General features: G+C 37.8%; 1 protein-coding gene across 1 annotated transcript; it reads left to right on the top strand.

The window, feature by feature from the left end:
* The first annotated feature begins 2,756 nt into the window (after positions 1-2,756).
* LOC113227712 (RYamide neuropeptides-like) lies at positions 2,757-11,536 on the top strand. The gene is made up of 5 exons (XM_026460700.1): positions 2,757-2,773; positions 8,629-8,759; positions 9,262-9,337; positions 9,965-10,135; positions 10,421-11,536. The coding sequence occupies exons 2-5, from the start codon at positions 8,651-8,653 to the stop codon at positions 10,458-10,460; spliced, it is 396 nt and encodes a 131-aa protein (XP_026316485.1). The 5' UTR covers positions 2,757-2,773; positions 8,629-8,650; the 3' UTR covers positions 10,461-11,536.
* Positions 11,537-21,670: the final 10,134 nt, after the last annotated feature.

Below are 21,670 nucleotides of genomic sequence, written 5' to 3'. Positions count from 1 at the left end.
AAAGATCTTCTACTCTACGTTTCTTCGTTTTCAGCGATGAATCGTCAAAGGATTTTTTGGGTCTGCCTACAGACCCAAGTCCTGATGATGTTGAAGGCTGCGGCTGGTGTGTACATACATTTATTACTATTCCCGAAGCCTCGAACCAATTTTTATGTTTGCTTAAAAACACTTCTTTATTAGATTTAGATGAAGTCCACTTTTCATTTAGTATCGCGGAAAGACTTGTGATTTTTATCATCAGGTTTTTCAGTGATTCATCAGAAGCATTAGTGATATTATGTTTCTCACATATATAATCAAAATTGCGACTGTTTCTTGCATTTTTCTAATGTCTCAACCATTCTTCGAAAAACTCCAATTTGGTCACAGTAATGACACATTCTGAAAAAAGGACAATAATTTACTTGCGGGACTATTCGGGCTCTGAAATATATATGAATCTATGCCTGAAAGTTGTAAATATAATATACAGAAGCATCTAGATTTATGTATTTAAATAAAAAAAGGTGCAGTCCTTTAAAGTTACCAATTAAGGAGAAATATGCAGGATTTTTTTAAAGATATTGAAACTCATATTGCACCAAAAATATACATGATTTTTTTGAAAAAATACGTGATAATAGTGTACATACCGTCAACAGAATATGCCATCACAAAAAACAACGTTTCACTTTGCTACCAATTTTAAGAGATGTCACAAGTGTGCTAAAAATGCAACTGATTTATAAATGCAAATCGAACTCCCAAATTACTTACCATTGACACCCAATAAAGTACCGTAATGAGGTATGACCTAATTAGTTCTTGGAATTCGGTACCTGTGAAGGGTTATTTACAAGTCGTTAACACTAATTTCTGGAAATTACATCATGAATTTTGTCCCGCTAGCTTGTACTAGACGAGATACTGTGCGTCGCCACGTTTATCAGCGACCTTGGCTGACGCGCTACAATACTGGGCGCAATACGCCGAGTACGGTTAGAAGGTAAAAGTCTGGTAAATGCTAATTTATGAACAAAGAAAAATATTGACGAGAAACAAGAACTCTTCGCAGCAGTATTTTAGTGGCCCGGGGCATTGCAGCCCCTGCAGATCGATTATCCTTTCCTTGAAGCAACATGAAACACTTTTGGTTCTTGGTAACTTCAACGCAAAAAGATGCGCGGTTCAATTGAAATTATATTTAACTTCAAAATACATTTCTATGGGTAATATCTAAGTCAATGGTAATATCTCTTAAATTAAATTGATTTAAGTGTGTGTGTGTGTGTGTGTGTGTGTGTGTGTGTGTGTGTGTGTGATGTGAAATGCGTTCAGGATGCTGTTTCGGCTTCCATTTTCATAAACTAAATGCGCTTGGCGCCAGTGTCGACGAGCAGCTGGCGCACTGTCTGTAGCGTGTAGCGATCCCGACATGGTACCGACTGCGTTGCTTAATATCGCGGCGAGATGACGAGCCGGCACCGTTCGCTCTGCGTCTACGCTGGAAAGCTAACTCGTATAAGAGACAGCTTGCTCCACCAGAGTCATGTCAAAATGTGATGTATGAACACTAAAAGTGTGTTTCACCCATACTATCCAAACTGCATATGAATTACGAGTTTGCGCAAAACTTCAGATAAAATCATAAAGTTCCAACTTTACTGTTCATGATGAAAGTAAATTCCTCTAAACAGTGCGAGGAGGACACAGTTGCCTTTTGAATCCCAAAAACGCTCACCGAGCCGTCGCCGCGACTTATCGAGGAGGTAAGTCCTCGGAAGTCGCTATCCACATTTGTTTATTTTTAGGGCTTTTTGTACAGACACACGAGAAAACTTAATTTCTATAAAATTGGAAAATAATAAATTTGAGTATAAAACCCTGAGCACAGTTTTTAAGTTCATCCAGTATCGCGCCTTTATGTCCAATGCAACTCATTCTCATCATTTATAAATGTAATATTTCTCAAAAATGTATAGAACCTATACTCGATACGTTAATATAGATTTCAATATCCGTGTAGCCCTTCACCGCGTAGCAGTTAGCTACGAGGCGCTACGCCAGCGGCGAAGCAGCGCATAGAGCTGCCTACACATAAAGGAAGCTTCGAGTGTCGAGAGCTACAACTTAATAAATTCGACAGTGAGCACAGCGTAGAGAAATGAGATGGTCAACTTCGATATATACCCATATACGTTTCAAGTTCTTAGGTTTTCGCGATTGTTCTACATTTCACTATCGGACCTAGACCTAGAAGGACCTAGAGAAGGATTTAGGAAGGTTTAAAATGTTTTTTATTTACCAGATATAACGTTTTTGATTCTATACAAACTGTCCGATTTACTAGACATTAAAGCTGTATATAAAATCTTCTCCGATCTTCACTGAGATGTCATCAAATATTGAAGCCGGGCGCTCGTCCCAGTCAGTCTGACTTTTTATTTAGTGTTGCCAACACCATGAAAGCTTGCTTGACAAATGTTACATTTCAAAAACGTATTTTTTTAAATTAACAAATTTATTCGCGTATAAAAGTTGCGGGTCCTTCAGTGATCAATGTATTGTTAGTGCTAGATTTTGGTTATAACAAACACGAAACATTATTCGAAATAAGACGTTATACTGCATTTCCCTGCTCTCCTCCCCTGGTCATCTTATCAGTTGCTTCGCTCGAAAGGCACCGCGTGGGTCGGTTCCCCCTCCCCCACAGTCAGGAGCCTGCATAAATAGCCCGCGGCGAGCGCGGAGCTGCCATTGGACTGCTGGAGCTCTTCACTTCATACACCAGGTGAGTGCCTTTCGTAACTGCAAGTGAATTATTCAATTTAACCTTGTGTGACGGGGCATAAAAACATCACACTCGATTTTGAAAAAAAAACATAAAAGTTCTAAATATTCTATTTATTTTTATGAATATATTTTTCAAGAATTAAATCTTACCCATCCGCGTGCAAACGATTGCCTTTGAATAATTAATAATAGCAATTTGCCGAACAAACACATTTATATTTTCTGTCCTAAAATTAGAAAATTCCCTATGCAACGAATTCTTTAGCAACGAAATAATATCCAAAACACCCAAACCAGAAAAAGTTTCCCAAATTGGCCCTACCGGGAAACGAACCCGAGTTCTTCGTCCAGGGCCGATACGGTTATACATACAGTGTGAGAAACATTACATGTGGGTTTGTTCAACACAGCTTCCATTTAATTAAAACAGTGGTTGTTGTAGGACATTGTACGTACCCCCGTGAGGTACAAGAAACTCCTAACAGAAAACCACGAAGTCAATCTTTGAAATGAATGAATTATCTTTCACAAAATACGCAGATATACTGGGTCAGCAACGTAAATACATTCTACATCCCACTGCTGGGCACGGGTCTGCCCCAAGGGGAGAGCTTTATGTCACAGAAGAGGGAGAACAGTTTTTTCTCAATTAAAAGGTCCACCGTTCAATACTCCTACTACCATCGTTCTAATTAGTGAGGTGGCATGCACGTACCTAATATGTAATTATGTACATACATAATACCTTTTATAATTTCATTTTATGAGTTCCTTCTCTTTTTTCAAGTTGATTAAAAAGTAGAATGGAAACAAGTTGCAGTTGCATCTGTACCGATTGACCACTTAATAACAATTTTTATTGTAATTTGGATAAAACTCGGCTTAAAATTTCAAATAACTAGTTCAAAATTGGATCTTCGAATTTCGACAACTGACAACAGTTACGGTACTTCGTTAAAATAATTGATAGGAACACTCAACCACTCTTCTAAGGAGATGGTTCACGAAGTCCACCACACTCGATGCGAGTTGAAGACTTCTCGCCATTTCAATAAATGATAATTAAATATTATATTTCCCTAATAAATGCGTTTGATATCTGTAAACCTAAATTTCCTTATCTATACATACTCATATTTGGTGGCTATTGTTATAATTTAATTTATGTTTGTAAACTTACATTATTATTTACATTACTTACCTTCATTACTTACACTATTTACATTGTATGCTTTACGTCTTACACTTTTGCTTGATATATATATATGTATAGTATTTAGTGTTAGGTATATATATTTGCGTGTGATGCACTTTGGTGTCATGGCTTACTGGGCTGCGATCGCTCACCGTATGGTACTGGCAGAAAATCAGCACTGTTTGACTTCTCTCGGTCTACAGTATTTATGCTGAGTCAGGGCCATTTCAGCACAAACTGTAGTCATAGGTACATTAAAATTTTATCAGTTCTTATAGTATTTGTTTGTTTTTCTCACAGTATTTGTTTTTCTCGCAGTATATGTTTTATATAAATGTGTATAAAATTAATAATGAATGTTCTATGTGCTTTTATATTATACTCTGTGAAGTGATTGTAAATGTTTTGTTTCTGTTTGTATTTGTGCTGAATAAACGTGTTATCTATCTTATCTATCTATCTATCTAAATAAAATCGCATTTGTATTTGAGTTTGAGTAAACTCAAATGAAGAGGATTATTCCGGGCATTGACCTTGGCCCGCAACGTGCAGCTCACAAATCGCGGGTGCAACATAACTTTCGAGGCGTCACAATGTGTCCTTGTGTATACCAAAATATAAGCCGTTCTTTTTAGCCGACAGCAGTCATCTAAAAGCAATAACGGTGTAAGAGGTGTCGTTATGTTTCTTTTTTTATTGTATTTCGACAATTTCAAAGTGAATGCTTGGTTAATTGCGCGCCCGATGGCGTGGGGTGTCTGTAATGTCAGCCAGGCAAATAAAAAATAAGGTTTAGAGCTTTTTAAAAAAAATGACGTTGTTACTTATGAAAAAAACTTTATCATATTTTTTATATAGTATCAGGTGACGGAACGAACCAGTCAAATGGTAGTAAGCTGCGCGCCTGCCCATGACAGTAATGTAATAATGATTTACTATATCGACACCTAACAGTAGGTCTTACATTAAAATAATACTAACTATATTAAATGGTGTAACCCTTGTGAGAGAATGGAGTTCCTGCGAGACAATTAGACCTGTATTAGGTAGAGCTCACCATACCCTAACTGTTTGGGACTATGTTTAAATAAAAACAAATCATCTATTAATGTTGAGTAGCAGACAATTTTGTTGTTTGTATCAAACGAATAGTCCCATAAAACAAAAACAAGCAATTGGACATGTACGTGGAAACGTGAATTGGCATTTATTGACAATGCCTATATTGCAGCAGGCGTCCTCGCGGTGTTTCAAAGCAAATTATCATAAGTAAAATCCAAAGTGCACATGCTTCGAAAAGACTCTGTGGCGCAGGCGCTCTTGCACAGAAGAGATAAGCATTGATCAAGAAGAATACAAAACAAGACTAAAAAGTCAAAAGTTTTTTCATCTATAAATGTTGCACAGCTGCATTTTCGTAGTCAGCGGCGTAGCGCCGTAGTAGCACAAAACAACATAATTAAGCTTCCTGTGCACTGATTTCCTGCGGCAATGCGGCAAATGAGGATATTGCGGCTTCCGGCTACGGCGTTTTCAAAGCTAAGTTTTCTTATGAACTTCGTTCATACTTCACGTTTTCATTGCAACATGCTAATCAGATAACTTCCCGCTGCTGGGCACGAGTCTTCAAATGTATATTCTCCTGTAGTCACAGTCGAAAAAACATTTTTCATCTGAATGTCATCTGTAAATAGATAATATTATTTATTTCTCAAATATAATATTACAGTATAAATTTCACTACATGTCAAAGTATAAGAAATTATATTGAGATCGTCGAACAAAAACGAAAATTATAAAATTCAAAATGCACGATAATTATAAAATTAACAATTCATTAATAATACATTTTTGTCATTACATTATACAACAAATATTATTCTTCGTCAAGCATCGTCAAAGTTGAAGCTGACATACACGACCCGAGGAATTAGAAGGAAATACTACAAAAGTGTATACATTTTAAGGCCCGTAAATTCATTTACAGCGTATAAAGGGTTTTTCAAGACAAGGTCTTTCAGCTGGTGCCTAAATGCTTTGTCAGACGGGTCAAGTCTGAAAGTAGCGGGCAGACGCCTATAGGATATGGGTCTGAGGATACGCGGGTTTTTCTCCGCAAGTGCCGTGCGTCAGGGGACTGTTCTCAAACGACCGGCGCGACGGAGTGCAATTTTATGACTTCCACCCAATGAAGGTAACTAGCGATACAATGAAGTGTGACTAGGCCATTGGTGGTACTAACAAATGGTACTAAATATAAGAAAATTAAACGTAGCTGCTATTGCAAAAGTAAACAAACAACGGTTAAGTGAGCTCTGTCCACTTCCCTCGTAACAGAGAAGTTGTAAACAATCAAGCCGGACTTCCGTATAAACCAGCCTGGAAACTATATTTAAAACACAAATTGTTTATTGTACATTGGAATGCTGATTTACCGGTCTTAATTTGTATTCTATGGCAATTATATTATTTAGCTCTTTTCGTAATCCCTGGCATTAAACTCGGCGAGCCAATAAATATGTTGGGACACGATCAAGGTAACCAACACGTTTACTGTGGCGACGCCTTCATGTGGTCAAGTAGGTGTAAACGTCCAAAAACCAGAACTTGCCTTTGCAATGCGCACTTTCAGTTTACTGTTTTGGTTTTATTTTTTTTCGTCCTCTAAGATTTTGTGTTTGAATACCGCACAAAATAACGTTGTTATTAATATCGGATACGCGTAACTCGTTAGGTAATTGGGAATACATTATCGACTTCGAACTACATGACAAACGTAACGTCGACGACGCGACGTGATTAGAAACTAAACGGGTGTGGTACATGTACTGATTAGAGACACGGGTGTAAATTGTACCCCTTGTTATGTACATTGTTAAATGCATTTTGTTTATGACGAAGGGTGAAGTTTTGGCGATTGCGTTAACGAATTGAAACGGGCATACGCGCTGAATACAAACTGAATTACTTCGGAAATACCTTACAGTAATTAAATAAAACTTTACTTACCAACGCAATAGGTCCATACACAAATCCTAAGTAAAAGGTAATAGTAAGTGTTGTAGTTGATTGCAATTGCTGCGTTCCTTTTCGAGTTGAGTTCTTTTTCTTAATGTCCTATTTGTACCTGGGAGTGCAGCAGCACGTGTCAGCGCACGCATCCAGCTCACGCGCCCAGTCCTTAAATGTATTACATGCAGTGGGAATTAAACAAAAAACACAACTATTGTTTTGCCAACGCACATTCGCCTAACCTGGTAGCATAATTGTCTGCTACACACTACAAATTAAGTGAAATGACATAGCTTCAATTTGCTCCAATCGTTCATATTTAAAACGTATTTACGTTCGGTGTGATGTTACATAGCGACGTCTGAGTGTATAACACGTATGTGGTTTCTATGTAATTTTTGGGGACGGAGATGAAAATGTGGTATAAAATGTAGCAAACGCAATAATGTTCGTAGTTAGCATTTAGTTAGTTACATTATACCTCTTTCAGATACTACATCACTTTAACAATACATATATTTGAGCAAGAAGTTGATAATTTTTTCATCTACAAAAATCAGTAAAAATGAACGCGTATGCGAGGTTTTCAATCTAAGACGACGATAAAATGCAGAGGAGCCGGAGAAATAAATCTTACGCAAGATTTTTCTAGCCGTTGTATTTTTTCTACGTCTTCTTTGGTTTAGACAAGACGGGCAGAGCATCGCCCGACGATGATATCTGTTTGTGGAATTGGGGAGTTTCATATTGGTAATGGGTTGGGTTAATTATTATTAATCATTTATTAATTGTAGTAGCAGTGGAACCTTGCGTAAACGTTGCTGCGGTCTGTAATGAAAACAACGTTAATTAGTTTACAGGAAAACGTAACTTTATTCATCATCACAATTATTATCAACAAAACACGTGTCTTCAAAACGGGCCCGAACAAACGATTAGCCCCTAAACCGCCGGAAAAAATAACACACGATACCGGTGTTGCCCTTTTATACATATATCGAAATTACATCTAAACCAACAGAAACATATAGAATCACGACATTCGGCCATCCGATAACGTGCAGCCTCCCGTCAAACACACCTAGTTAATATAATTTTAATTTCTCTACTACAATACATTCATGATATTTTGTGATATGTTAAGACAATATTCTAAAAGCTATTTTCACTGTTTACAAAAAAAAAATAGAATGACATTACTGATTACTGTGTACAGAGCAACAATGTTGGCGACAGAAATACGTTGTGCTCACCATCAATTACTGCATTGTAGTTTTGAACGGTAAGGGTGCTGTTGAAAGTACGAGCACATAGGACTAGTTAGCTGTATGTCTCTAGGTAACGAACGCAGTGGTGGAACCTCTCAGATGCTGGCGTCGTAAAGGTCAGAATGGCACTGCACCTGTTATGGGTGCACAAGTCGTTTACTCCAAGCACCAAGCGCCAAGTGCCAAGCGCACGACTCCTGTCGTCCTGACACTTGATAACATAAAAAAGAAACATGGACAATATTTCAATCAAACAACAAACCCGTGCTCCCGATGAGCTTCATTTCAATAACCGATTCACCATTTATCAAAATCCTTGTTGGTTTTATAATAAGAGTAATAACGATTTATTTACTCGTTCTTTTTTAACCGTATCAGATACGAAGTCCTAACATACACGATGTCCATCTCCGCGAAGCGCGATACGGGGAGCGCGGTGACACTCATGCTATGCGCATGCGCAGCCCTCGTCGCCGTCACCTCCGTCGACGCCTCAAAGAAAGCCGAATGTGAGTACACACAACCGCAGTCCAAACATTTAATTACTCAAAGTAATTAAGTTAAGGTAAAGCCACCTTCTTTATTAAAGTAACGAAGTGCATTTTTATCCTTAACTCTAAAATATTCATAAGAATTAAGTCTACATTGTAATTTATTCGAATAAAATCTGACTGTCTTTTTGATCTTTAACAAACTTTTTTTGATCTTCAAACATTATTTTGAAACCTTTATGTTTAACTGTATACGACCAGAAAATACTTCGAACGGTACTTCCGAAATTCGTTGCTCTTCACTTGCCCATAATTAATAATAAATAACGTATACAATGATAGCCCGGGACACCCTGTGTCGCGGTGCCATGGCCTATGCACATTGACAACCATAAATTCCACCCAAACCCGGGATCTGCGCGTGGCAAACAAGCGACATCGTGATACAAACGTTACGGAGGCAGTAGTCGACCTATAACAAAACAATGACATGTGAAAACACGGGTCTGTTGTTGTGCAGTGGCGCCCGCGCCGTTCGTGATGGGCTCGCGATACGGCCGCTCCCCGCCGCGCCTCCTCTCGCCCCGCAACGACAGGCAAGTAACACAATTATATTCACGAGAGTGTCATAGAATGTTAAATTACGAGAAGGTGAGCGACGTCTCCCTGGGCATTAATAAATCTTCGGGTGCACTGTGCACACAATGTACGTATTAGGGCAGTAGTGCAGTACCTACTCACGATAAGAAAACCGCTTAGCCTTTCGTTTTCTTTTTTGTAGTCGTTTAGACTTAATGAGATTTTGCATTTTGTTAATGTAAACTACACATTGCTGTATTGTTATGTTTGAAATAAATGGTTTGAAAAATTAAATTACTTACATCTTTGCAACCCACGTAATCTAAGGCAAATCCAGTACAATGAAGCCTATGTTCAATTGTAGACCATAAATGCTATTGCGATAGTGGAGCAACAACTCTGGTTTAAATTGAAGCTTTACTGGCCAATTTTAACAGGCCATATAATTGGCGCCCGACGTGGGACTTTCTAAAACTAAGCAATTTAAACACTTGGTTGCATAAGCGACGATAAAATAATTTGTTGACAATTCCGCCTCCTTCCTTTGCAAGTGTTCACACTTGCAGTTCAAAATGTGACAGTGGTTTAACTGTGCCTTAGGGTACGTATGGCCTTTGCTACTACTACAATGATTTGTGGCATAGATTCTTCATGGGCAGCCGCTACGGCAAGCGATCGGAACCGTTGTCGACGTTAGTGGGGCAAGGCCCGCGCTCGCCTGCGACTGCGACCAGCGCACCGCTCGTCTGCGACTATACCGGTATCAGCACACTCTTCCACTGCCGACCTGCGCCACACAGTTTCTTCGGCTACAGGTAATATACAGGTCACTTTTGACTAAGCACAATGTTTCAAGAGCCCTCGCAGACTAAACGGTCGGACCTCTCTAGCATCATGGAAGAATGGGAAGAGAGGCCCCTATCGTTTAATATTCTAACGATGTGAGCTGTCGATACAGCATTTTTTAATTTCTCTTGAGTCTAAATCTACAGTCTACAGAAGGTCGTACATTTGGCAACGTGCATAGCGTGCGCATTGACCAAAAACGAATTACTGCTCTCCTAACCTTAAATAATAAAGCTGAACTTATTGCTCCGCAGAAGTATGAATGAAGACCAACTCAGTTCGGAAGAAGACTAGAGGTCCACCTGCACGACTCCTCACGCCCCGCAACTGCCACATTTTAGCGTGACCAATTAAATTCAAACATGAGCGCTGCGCACCACTAAACACATTTTATTGATATCTTTGATATAGTAAAACATCACATAACTTTGTAAATGCTTATACCTTTAGTGGCCAACGCCATGTTTCCTTTTATCCTGTTCTGTTGCTACAGTTTATTGTAGTTGCATAGGAAAATAAACTCATTGCAAGAAATTATGTATTGAAACTTTGAAAATGTAGTGAACATCCATTCCAAAAACGCAAAACATCATAATTATTGTCAGTAGTTCAAATAGACAAGTTATTACAATCAAGCAAGATGTAATAGAGTGGTGTGCAGGGTAGTAATGTCACAATATCTCTTTCTCTCTCTCTCTGACGCATTATGTCGCTCAGTTTCATTCTAACCCGACTCTTAAGGTGACGGAGGACTAGATAGGAGGTTACGTATTAATGTTATTAGAGGTAATGTGGAATGCGACGGCCTTACGGGCGATGACCTGCAAGTTTAAGATGATCTGTAATACCATTTGAGCCGTCTCACTGCTCGGCGCGGACGACGCTGAAGAGGAATATTTTGTGTTCTTCGTAGAGGGCATTCAATCACAAAACGATATGTTGTACTGCACACAACTGCAGTAACGCCGTGAGTCTATGCAGTGTTGGCTGTTCAACGCATAAAGAGAGTGCGTCATTCGTCTGTGCGGCGGTGGCGGCCGCGGCGAGTCGCGGCTGGGGGCGCGCCGCGGCCAAATGCTGGCTGGCTTCATACAAAACTTACAATACAACACATTCGTACATAAAAACAAAGAAAATGCCCATTACCATATTGGCCATTTACATTAAACTTTTAGTATTTTAATCAATTATTTTTTTGAAATAAGTTGTAGCTATCATGTTTTACCTTTGAGCAACGAGTAGCAACTATACAAGTCTGTGTTTCAGCCTGTCTGCGGCCAGCCAGCCGGTGACAGCTAGTTCGTAATTAATAGAGTAAGTAAATTTTAAAAATGTTGACTGCAAAATGTAATTCGACGAACGATATCACAAAAAAGGAATCATTATCCAAAATGCCTGTATTTTATTTAACACTCTGTACCTATAAATATCGAACACTTGCCGTGTACAACTCCTAGCCAATGCGGTTAGGTTACAATTCAACATATTTTGACTCTTCGACTACTAGGCCAGAAACTAGAGCCATATTTGTCTCACTGTAGTTTATGCATAGGAAAGAACATTGAATACACAATAATGAATGGGCAATGTGAAACCTTAAAGTAATTAAAATTGGTAGAGTGTTTTCTGGACTGTTTAAAAAAGGAACTGAAACCAGACCAATAAAGATTACGACCAATAAAGAGTGCGATTGGCGTGAGCGGAAGCCGTTGTGTTCGTTGAGCACCGACCGACCACCGCTCAGATCTTCTTCATTCAAGGCCGTTTCCGAAAAAATAGCACGACAGACCGAGGAATGCTACGTATGCAATGAACGTGCAATAGCGACATTGTAATGATGTTCTTAGCAGTTGTGATAGACGGAAAATTTTACCACTTCATTATATAAAACATTATTTTGTGGTATACTACAATTAGGCTCTGTCTTACATTTCGACAAATTAAAAAATACTTTCTAACACAAAAGTAGGTAGCTACCTACATAATTTAGCATCTTATTGACAGGATTCGTGCTTTAACCAAATATCCTTCGCCTTTTTTAGAACGGTATAATATTACCTACCACTAACCAATTTACATAACTGAGAAATTAAGGCCGTAAGTACGTAAGCCGTTGCCGCCACAGGGATACCTACCAACGTCGTCGCAATCGAGAACAACGTTCTCTCAGTGGTCGCAGTTATTGACATTCTCGCTTCTCATCTGCGCCTGATGGTAAACTACACGCCTGTCCATAACAGTTACAGTGCCACTCAGAACTTTAAATTGCAAAGATCTGAGGGGCACTACCACTAGCGCCCGTCACCCTACGACAGAAGTTGACAAATCCCAAGTGCCAGTAATTTCACCAGCACCCTTACCCTTCAAAACCTGAACACGGTAATGGTTACATTATTGCTTGGCGGCAAAAATAGGGAAGGTGGCAGTACGTCTCTGGACGAACGACCACAGAAGCTCTACTGCTATTGAATCAAAAGTATAGGATAATACTTAATTTGAAGTAAAAGCGCAAACCTAATATCGAGATGCATTTTATTATTCTATATTATTGAAATATGAAGAACCATACCATAAATAGGAACAACCGACCAAAGAAACAAATGGGTACCACCCGCAGCCGTCGCACCTCGGCACGGCGAAAGATAAAACAGAATCAGAAAATCTAGATCTCATTATAAATTTCAAGTTTTAACGAATCGAGCAACATTTACATATTCTGAGTTACTCCGTAGTTAAGAACCCTTTCCTCTCGCTAACACCGTCGTGATAAACTCTCGCAAGTCGACAAAGGTTCGTAACATAACTCTTGTGTCGTTGGACCTGACAGATATAAATACTTTTTTACATTTTCTAGTGTTCAATGTGTAGAGGCGCGGATGGAGTTCTGGTGGATAATAGTAAAGTAGCCTGGAGAGTAGTAGTAGCCTCCGCAGCCTCCGCCGCCTCCACACATCTTACTTAGTAAGTTTAGTAGTTCAAAAGTTCAAAGTCTAATTTTATAGATATTTATTCAGGTTTAACAATAATATGTAAACGGTGTAAATATAACTAGTAAAAGGTTCGATAAGATAGGATGAAATGTGTACGCTACCGCGATCGGGCAGGCAGTGACGATGGAACAAAACAAAATCAGAATGCGAGGCAAAATGGAACAATTCAAAATTTTAATTTAAATACTAGTGTGAGAATAAAATAAGAAATTTAAATAAAAAGGTGGAATGACGATACAAAGAGGTCACACCGTCACAAATGTCATTGTCTACTCTCGGTTCTGTTTAGTTAGGTATAAAATATAATTTTAATATTTAGTTTAGGTACGTTGAGTTAGATTTTCCCCCTGCTCCTTAACACCTTGCAAAACACGTAAAATCCCCGACCCGCTCCGGGCCAGCATGGCAGACTATGATGTTCGACTTCTCGACCTAAATGGTATTTATCACAAAAAATCTGTATTTTCTGTTATAATAATGTCTAATTTCAATTAAAAGTGGAAGTGGCCTTTATAAAACGAAAGGGCCACTAATTCAACAATTATTGTATTACCAATAAGATGTTACAATAATCGTCCATTCGACATGTAGGTACTGTCCGGAATCAAACAAAAAAAAAACACTTCGATAGCGCATTTCAGCTTTTTCCCGTCCTCTAAGATTTCAGCGCACTAGTGGCGCCATCCGGTGATGAAATTTAGAATTAAATGTTCAAACTAAGTAGAAGTAATTAGATAAACAGTGCACTTTCAATCACAAGAAAACATTTTTATTGTTTTTTTAGATACAAAGAATTACTACGCCAAAAAAACGTCTATACAAAATCTATACAAAAAAGGGCGCGACACACACATTAATTTCTTTTAACAATTATAATTACTAAGATAATAAGATCAGCGTGTAACTATGTGTTTATTGCTTTAGGTAGTAGTTACAATAATTAACTAGATACTTTTTATATATTTTGGCACACGATCCTGTAGAGCTAAGAACCTCTCTGGTGACCCAGTGGGAGAGCGGTTGATTCCCACTTGAGAGACCGACGCGCGACGCTTCGAACTCCTTTGGTGGTATGCATGTACTTATGACTTTAAATGTTTCTTGCGAATTGTAAAGGAAAATATCGTGTAGAAACCTGTATTCGTCGAAGAAGCTCCAGAATCCTTGTAAGAAGTTTATAGTCCCCAATTCACATTGAGCTAGCTTGGCGGACTGTAATGAGTTGACGATATGGAAAAAGTCAATCTTCCCGACAAAAATAAAATTTCCTGCAGTGTAGTTTTTCATCGATTTTTGAGGCTTTAAAATGAAATTATTTTCGCGTATATCTAATAAAGGCAAAAAAAAATACTTCATTTCAATGTGTTTTTTAGAAAGGTATTAATAATATAAATTTCAAGATGGCAACTCTCTTATATTTTTTATTCGTGATACGAAACCTGGATGTACGTCCAACCCTTAGACTATAAAAACTAAAGGACATGTTATGTTGACATATATGAATCAGACGTTATATGTATATGATGCATTGCAACGTTGAAAACATAAACATTTTATTGTCTTTGTTTAACTACTGCGTGCCGTCGTAAGCCAAAAGAGATAGCACTACATTGACTTATGTCAAACACGGGAATCGAAAATACGTAACGTCATCTTAAATTTAACTGCCTCTGTGGCCGAACGGTTACCAGACTGCCACGCAGAGGTCCCAGGTTCAATTCCCGGGTCGGGAGAAATATTTGTATGGCCTACATTTATTTCTCTCATGACTTTGGGTGTAATTTGTGGTTGTCCATGTGTGTGTCCATGGCACCCGCGACACAGGGTTTCCCTAGTGCGGGGCCATATTGAGTGTGTGCGTTATTATTATTAAATGCCAACTGTCCTCATTTTGCCATTTTTGTAGTACCCTTTGATAACCGTTTCCGGTCGTCAAAGGGAAGTACATCAAATGTCAAAACCAATGTTTAGCCAAATGTTTTAGTGAATAATTCGCATGAATTGTAATGAAATGAACAAAAATATTGACAGTGAGAACAATTAAGTATTGATAAAAATGCGTCGCAGTGTTAAGGGCAATGCAGCATTAAGGGGTGCAGCAGTAGAAAAAGCGGAAATCAACCGAATGTTATATTACACCGGCATGTGTTATTTTTCTGCCTATAAATCATACAATAGCCCAAATATCTCATGTAATTAGACTTATTTAAAGTAGTTTATTCATAAGCCTTGCAGCATTTTGCTTAGGTTACTTTAGATTGTCTGTTTGTTAGTATATTTTGATGATGGTTGATAACGATTGTTCTGAGACAGTATTGTTCTTGTAAGCAGACATTATCGATATTCTATTATTAAAACAAGTCACTACGAGGAGTTTATTATTTCGTTATTATTATTTTTAAAGTTTACCTACAAATGAAAAAGAAAGAAAGAATGGTTGGAAATTATAGGACTGCCGATCATAAACATTGGATCAAATACCATCTTCGTTTGTTCGCTCCATTCTGAAGTCAAATTTTAATAGAACTTTGAATGTAACTAGATTACATGCTAATGCAATTCCATCGTTACATTTATTGGTAAATAACTTTATATTTAATTTTGATTAAAATTGCTCATTGTTTCAACAATCAAGCCATACATTTGCATGGCGATGTTGACTTATCTATGATCATGGTACAACACCAAATCCGCCATATGTGTGGTACAATTTTGGTTTAGGTAGGTATGTTTATTCCGTAAATAGGGCAGCTCGTTTACTTTTTTTCCATCCTCTAAGATTTCGCAGCACATGAGGGTACATGATACGGTTGTCAAATGGAAGTACATCAAATGTCAAACAAATGTTTTTCCAAGCGTTTTATTGAATTATTCGTATGTATTGTAATAAAATATTGACAGTGAGAACTAAAAAATAATAAAGAAGAGAATAAATAATAGAAAAAAAAATAGTTTAATTTCCTACAATTAAGTATTAATAAAAATTCGTCACTGCAGCATTACGGGATATGGCATTAGAAAAAGCGAAAAACGACCGAATGTAATATTGTACAGGCACGTGCCTGTACAATATTACATTTAATTTATTACATTACATTTAATATTAAAGTTAATTTTCTGTTTATAAATCACAAAAGCCCAAATGTCTCATGTAATTAGACATATTTAAATTGTATTCATAAATCTTGCCAAATTTTGCTTTGATTTCTTCAGATTGGCTGTTTGTTTGTATATTTTGATGATTGTTGTTAAAATTATTATTTTGAGATAGTGTTGTTCTTGGAAGCGTAAATGTTATCGATATTCTGTTATTAAAATAATTCACTACGAGGTTTTTATTATTATTATTTTTACTATTTCAAGTTAACCTACCAACCAAAAATGAAAAAAGAATGGTTGGAAATTATAGGCGTGCCGAATATAAACATTGAATGAAAGACCATCTTCATTTATTCCCTTCATATTAAGAGTCAAATTTTAACATGATAATGCAATTCCATCATTAGGTTTATTGCTAAATAATTTTATATTTAATTTAGATTAAGCAAGATTCATTTACTAGGCATTCTCAGTTCCTGAAAACAAAATTATCCACTCGTTTACTTCGTACTAACTACTAAAAAATCTTATTTTATAAAGCCAGCAATACAATGACCATGTTGGTCCAATGTTGCCGGATGAAGGCCAATACCAACGTATAGACAGCCTATTTGCCTTTTTTTCTTTATAACATCAAGTGACGGTAAGCTTCACGCCTGTCCATAACAGTTATAGTGTCACTCAGAGCATTAAATTGCAAAGATCTGAGGGGCACTACTGCCCGTCACCCTGAGACATAAGTTGACAAATCCCATGTGCCTGTAATTTCACCAGTACCCTTACCCTTCAAAACCGGAACACGGTAATGCTGACATTACTGCTTGGCGGCAGAAATAGGTAAGGTGGCAGTATTACCCTGGGCGAACTTTTTCACAAGGAGCTCTACGGCTACTAATCTGCCTTGCCATAGTTCGGTGTCACTCGCCTAGCTGACCGAGTGAAGGCGAGCACTAACGTGTATAGAGCTCGTTTGACGTGTCTTGTCACAACTCCCACTCCCTCGTGACTACTTGTCTCACTTCAGAGAAGTATTTTTCTGCAAAAGGCGCTCGGCCAATAGTAGTCAATTGACGTTGTATAATGAGACGTTTGCATTTAATATATGCGAAACATGTTAATACTAACACTGTCTCTTGTTACATCTCCTGTTATACCATGTTTTAAGCAAATAAACGTATGATAATAATATTATTATTGATAATATCATTTATTTCCAAAATTAAATGGAAGTATTAAAGATTCACATAAATCTGTCACTAACATTAATTCTATACCAATGCATAAGTACAAAAAAGCTTACACTATTTGGAAACTGTTTAAAAATTTCTCTATGAAAATATGAATCTTGAGGTTGGAAATGTGTAGGAGATCTCCAGGTTTATATTTCAAAGTTTTCTCTTTTTCTATGTGCTCTCAAATTACAAATATTATTTTTTTCTGTGCATATTCACTTTTCGTAATATTTGAGTATTTGTAAACGCAAATCAATAAACTCGAATTTCATGTGACATTCCCGGATATTCCCGTATAACCTAAAATATTCCCAAATGGAATTAGTGGTCTACTTTAATTAAATATTTGCATGTCGATAATGATTTATCGATAGATTATGGTACGACACTAAAGAAATCCGCGATTTGTTCGTTCAATTTTTGTTTAGGAATGCACGTTCATTCCGTAGTTAGGGCAGCTCCTTTCTTATATTTTTTTCCATCCTCTAACGTCCAACATGGGCATAAGGTTGGACCTTAGACCTTAGAGGATGGAATGTTTTATTCTTGGCAGCACTTATGGTGTCAACAAACGTGTGGAACACGTCTGCAACACAGCACGTCTTACGTCTCAGTCTTCAAGTGGCGGTTCCCAGTGGTGAACTGTAGAACCAAATGTTCAAAAAGAAATAAATGTATGTAAATGTTTTCAAACAGTTAAGTATAATGAAATCCTTTTTAATGTTTTTAGACGTGAATTCATAAAGGCAAGAAATTCGATGGGTGTTTCGCTTCTTTTTAAATTTTAAGATTACAAAATGTGCAATGTGATATGCAATGAATAAATAAAAAGAGAAATGAGTAGTGCTTCTTCCATTCTAATAGTACTTGTATGCGCATGGGTACATGCCACTACTGAGCACAGGTCTAGTTTAGGAGGATATTACGTTTTCTATTCGACTGGCCTGTCAAGAATGAGTTTAATTAGGTTAGTTATATTTTTACACCTCTCCAATGTGCAGATTTTCATACGATGCTCTCCTACATCATTACCGCATACGCTATGTACTTAGCACCTTACACTAACTGGGCCAACGTCGCTATCATAAATAATTCTCTGAAAATTAAATATTTATGACGCTTATGTTTTGTCGATGAGCTATTGTTTGACTCGCCCCGGGCGGGTCGGGCGTCGGCGGCGGCGGGGCGCGGGGCGCGGGGCGCGAGGGTAACGCGACCAATTCGGCAGTTTGCAAACATCGCGACGAGCACACAGATAGATTAGTCAATAAAATGAAAAGGTTGTTGGGCCCTTTCACACGGAAGCGTAATTGCAATATTTAGAGCGTGGTAGTTCCACGAAACTTTTGTTTCCGTATCCATAAAGACAGGTACAAACGAAAAGACGCTTGTACAGTTATATAGATTGAAATGAGAAACGAACGCAGTTAGACGGAGAAGACGTAGGTACAATTTGTACCTGTGGAACGAACAATTGGTGCGCTTGGTGGTAACTGACACGCTTGCCCATAGCAGGTGCAGTGCCATTCAGTGTTTTAAATCACAAAGTATGCGCAAAGGTCCACCCCCCTTCAAAACCGGAACGCAGTAATGTGAGGATTATTGCTTGGCGCCAGAAATAGGTAAAGTGGCAGTACTTTCATTGACGAAATCTTTCTTGTGGAGCTCTACAGCTACTACGATTTATGGTATTTCCTCGCGATACAATATATTGTATTCCTTGTGATGATTACGAACATCTCATTTTACCATTGAAATATGATATAAGAGATTCCTTCTAGACATGGGAATAGCGTTACATTTCTATCGCCGTGACTGTCGTTCCTGTTCCAAAAAATCACAGTGACAGAAATCATCGTGATTTTGTCACGACTGTTACTTCCGTGACCTTGTCACGCCTATAACTTACATCACGATATACGGTTTTAGCCAGCGGCTTCTTTCTAATACTTATAGCCGTTTTTTATAGAATGATTTAAGTTTTTGCTCCCTTTGTAATAAGTTTCAATTTCATTCAAAAAGTTGATTTTGTATTTAATGTAATTTTGTTTGTTACTTATTTAATGCGAATCTTTGGATTGTTAAAAATAGCAATAAAATGTAATGTAATTATATTTCTAGTAGAATACACAAAGTAGATTATACATAAATATAAAATACCAACTCTTCCTATAATAAAACAAATATACAAAGATATTTTACTTTGTTCATAAATAGGTTTATAATAACTGCTGCAGATTTTTTTCATCCGCCCTTTCTAGTAGTAATAAGCACTTACGACCCTTGTGAGTGAGCAAAGAAAGTGATCCTAGTTCATTCACTCCCATCGCCGAAATGGCCCGATTTGAAGAGAACTACAACGAGTGGCGGGGAAGGTAGCTATTGGAATGGCGGAATACCTATGTGACTTTGGAACGTCGTCCCTTCGGAACGAGTCACGGTGGTACTGTTTGACGGCGGATCATCGTGATTTTTTCATCGTGACGTTATTTATCACCCACCTCCAATTCCTTCCCCTGCCTGTACCTACGTGCAGAACTTTCAATTGATTACATTAACTGACTGTGATATCGTGTAAACGGCGTTACACGCTGCTCACGTAATAATAGTTTCCAGGTTCAAAATGTATGCCAATTGGTGTCCTTCAATTAGCATATGATTGGAACAACCGTCACGGTGTGGCCGGTCGGTGTGAGGCGCAGCCGCGAAGGTGTACGAATAAAACAATAATTGTTATTTGACGATCGCTCGAGGCGCAGAGTCGAGCACAAAAGGCAAACAGACAACTTCTATAAATGTTTGATGTCTCGATCTTCACTGTACTGTGTACACAGGTCACGCCCACGAAAAGATCGAGAATATTTAGTACGCGTCCCAACCAGGCTCTCATCTCATCGTAATGTCGAAGAATTTGGCTAATCTAGGCTAAAAGGCGCTAGCCAACCTTATCCAAGAATCCACTCGCCACAGATGTGGACAGATAAACGAGACGCATTTGTAGAGGCGATGCGGAACCAATTTAAACACTGTCATTTTATAATTTATTAACAATAAGTTGATAGTCCGCGCAGTGTGCTCCACATTTTTTGTATAATGTTTATTTCACGAACGAAAACAAATATTGAATGCTAAAGTTGCAGGTTTTAATTCAAATTCAAATTGTTTTAGAGTAAAGTTTAAGTACTATACTTGACGGTAAGGTACACAGAATACTGCTTCATTTCATTTTATTGTAGGTTTAGCCATTTGTAACCTGCAATATATGTATAAAGAAAGAGTACTGCATGTATGTATGCATGCACCATACTGTGAAATACCTAATAAAAATGTCAAGATTATAAAGTCGTATTCTTAATTTGACACACATTACATTACACAAACACATGAACATTCTCGCAATTAATCAACTTTTGCATTGTGTGTACTACGTCACATGAAACCTTTTTGTAATATTTTGGTCAAATTTATTTTATTAATTACTTACATGAAAATATTTTAGGTACTGTAGACTAGGCTGTACTCTATGAGTAGAATTGCTGGCTGAACATAGGTAATGATTATAGTTTTGTATTTGGAACGTTAAGAAAACAGAAGATCTAGACAGACAGAGAGATTGATTTGTAACCCAAAAGTATATCCCATATGTATGTTAGGATATGTAGTTAGGATATGTTGTTAGCGTTATATGTGGGTTGGTTCTTGTTTGTTTAAAGATGGTAAGTGAAGCTGATGGAACGTGATAGCTGCAAAATGAGGACTAAGGCAGCTGGGAGATCAATAGTGATGTAACCCAGTGATCGTCCGATGGATGTTCAAGCCGTGTCGTCGTTGTGGCAGCATGCGCGTTGGAAATAGCTTAGGTTTAGGGAGTTTAGGGAAATAGTTTTGTAGCAATGTTTAGAAGTTTGATAGGGTCGTTCAGCCAGTTTAGGGTCGCTAAAATAAAGTGTTAGGGTTTAGTCAGGTTCCCTAATTAGATAGGATAGCTAACTAGTGAAAATATTTTGATTTGTTTGTTTAGGATGTGGTCATGGTCTGTCCTTTTAGATAGGTTTTTGGCAGACCAAAGCCATAGCCTCCTCAGTGGTTTACTTGTTGGTAAGTTAGTGACTTCCGAGCAGTGTGTGGCTAGCCTGTAGTAAAGGCTGATCGCAGATGTAAGTTGCCTATCATAGGTAGACCA

Source organism: Hyposmocoma kahamanoa, unplaced genomic scaffold (genome assembly GCF_003589595.1).
Source record: "Hyposmocoma kahamanoa isolate Upper Pololo Valley unplaced genomic scaffold, ASM358959v1 213, whole genome shotgun sequence".
Classification (NCBI taxonomy): domain Eukaryota; kingdom Metazoa; phylum Arthropoda; class Insecta; order Lepidoptera; family Cosmopterigidae; genus Hyposmocoma; species Hyposmocoma kahamanoa.
This window is presented reverse-complemented; position numbering and strand designations above follow the sequence as displayed.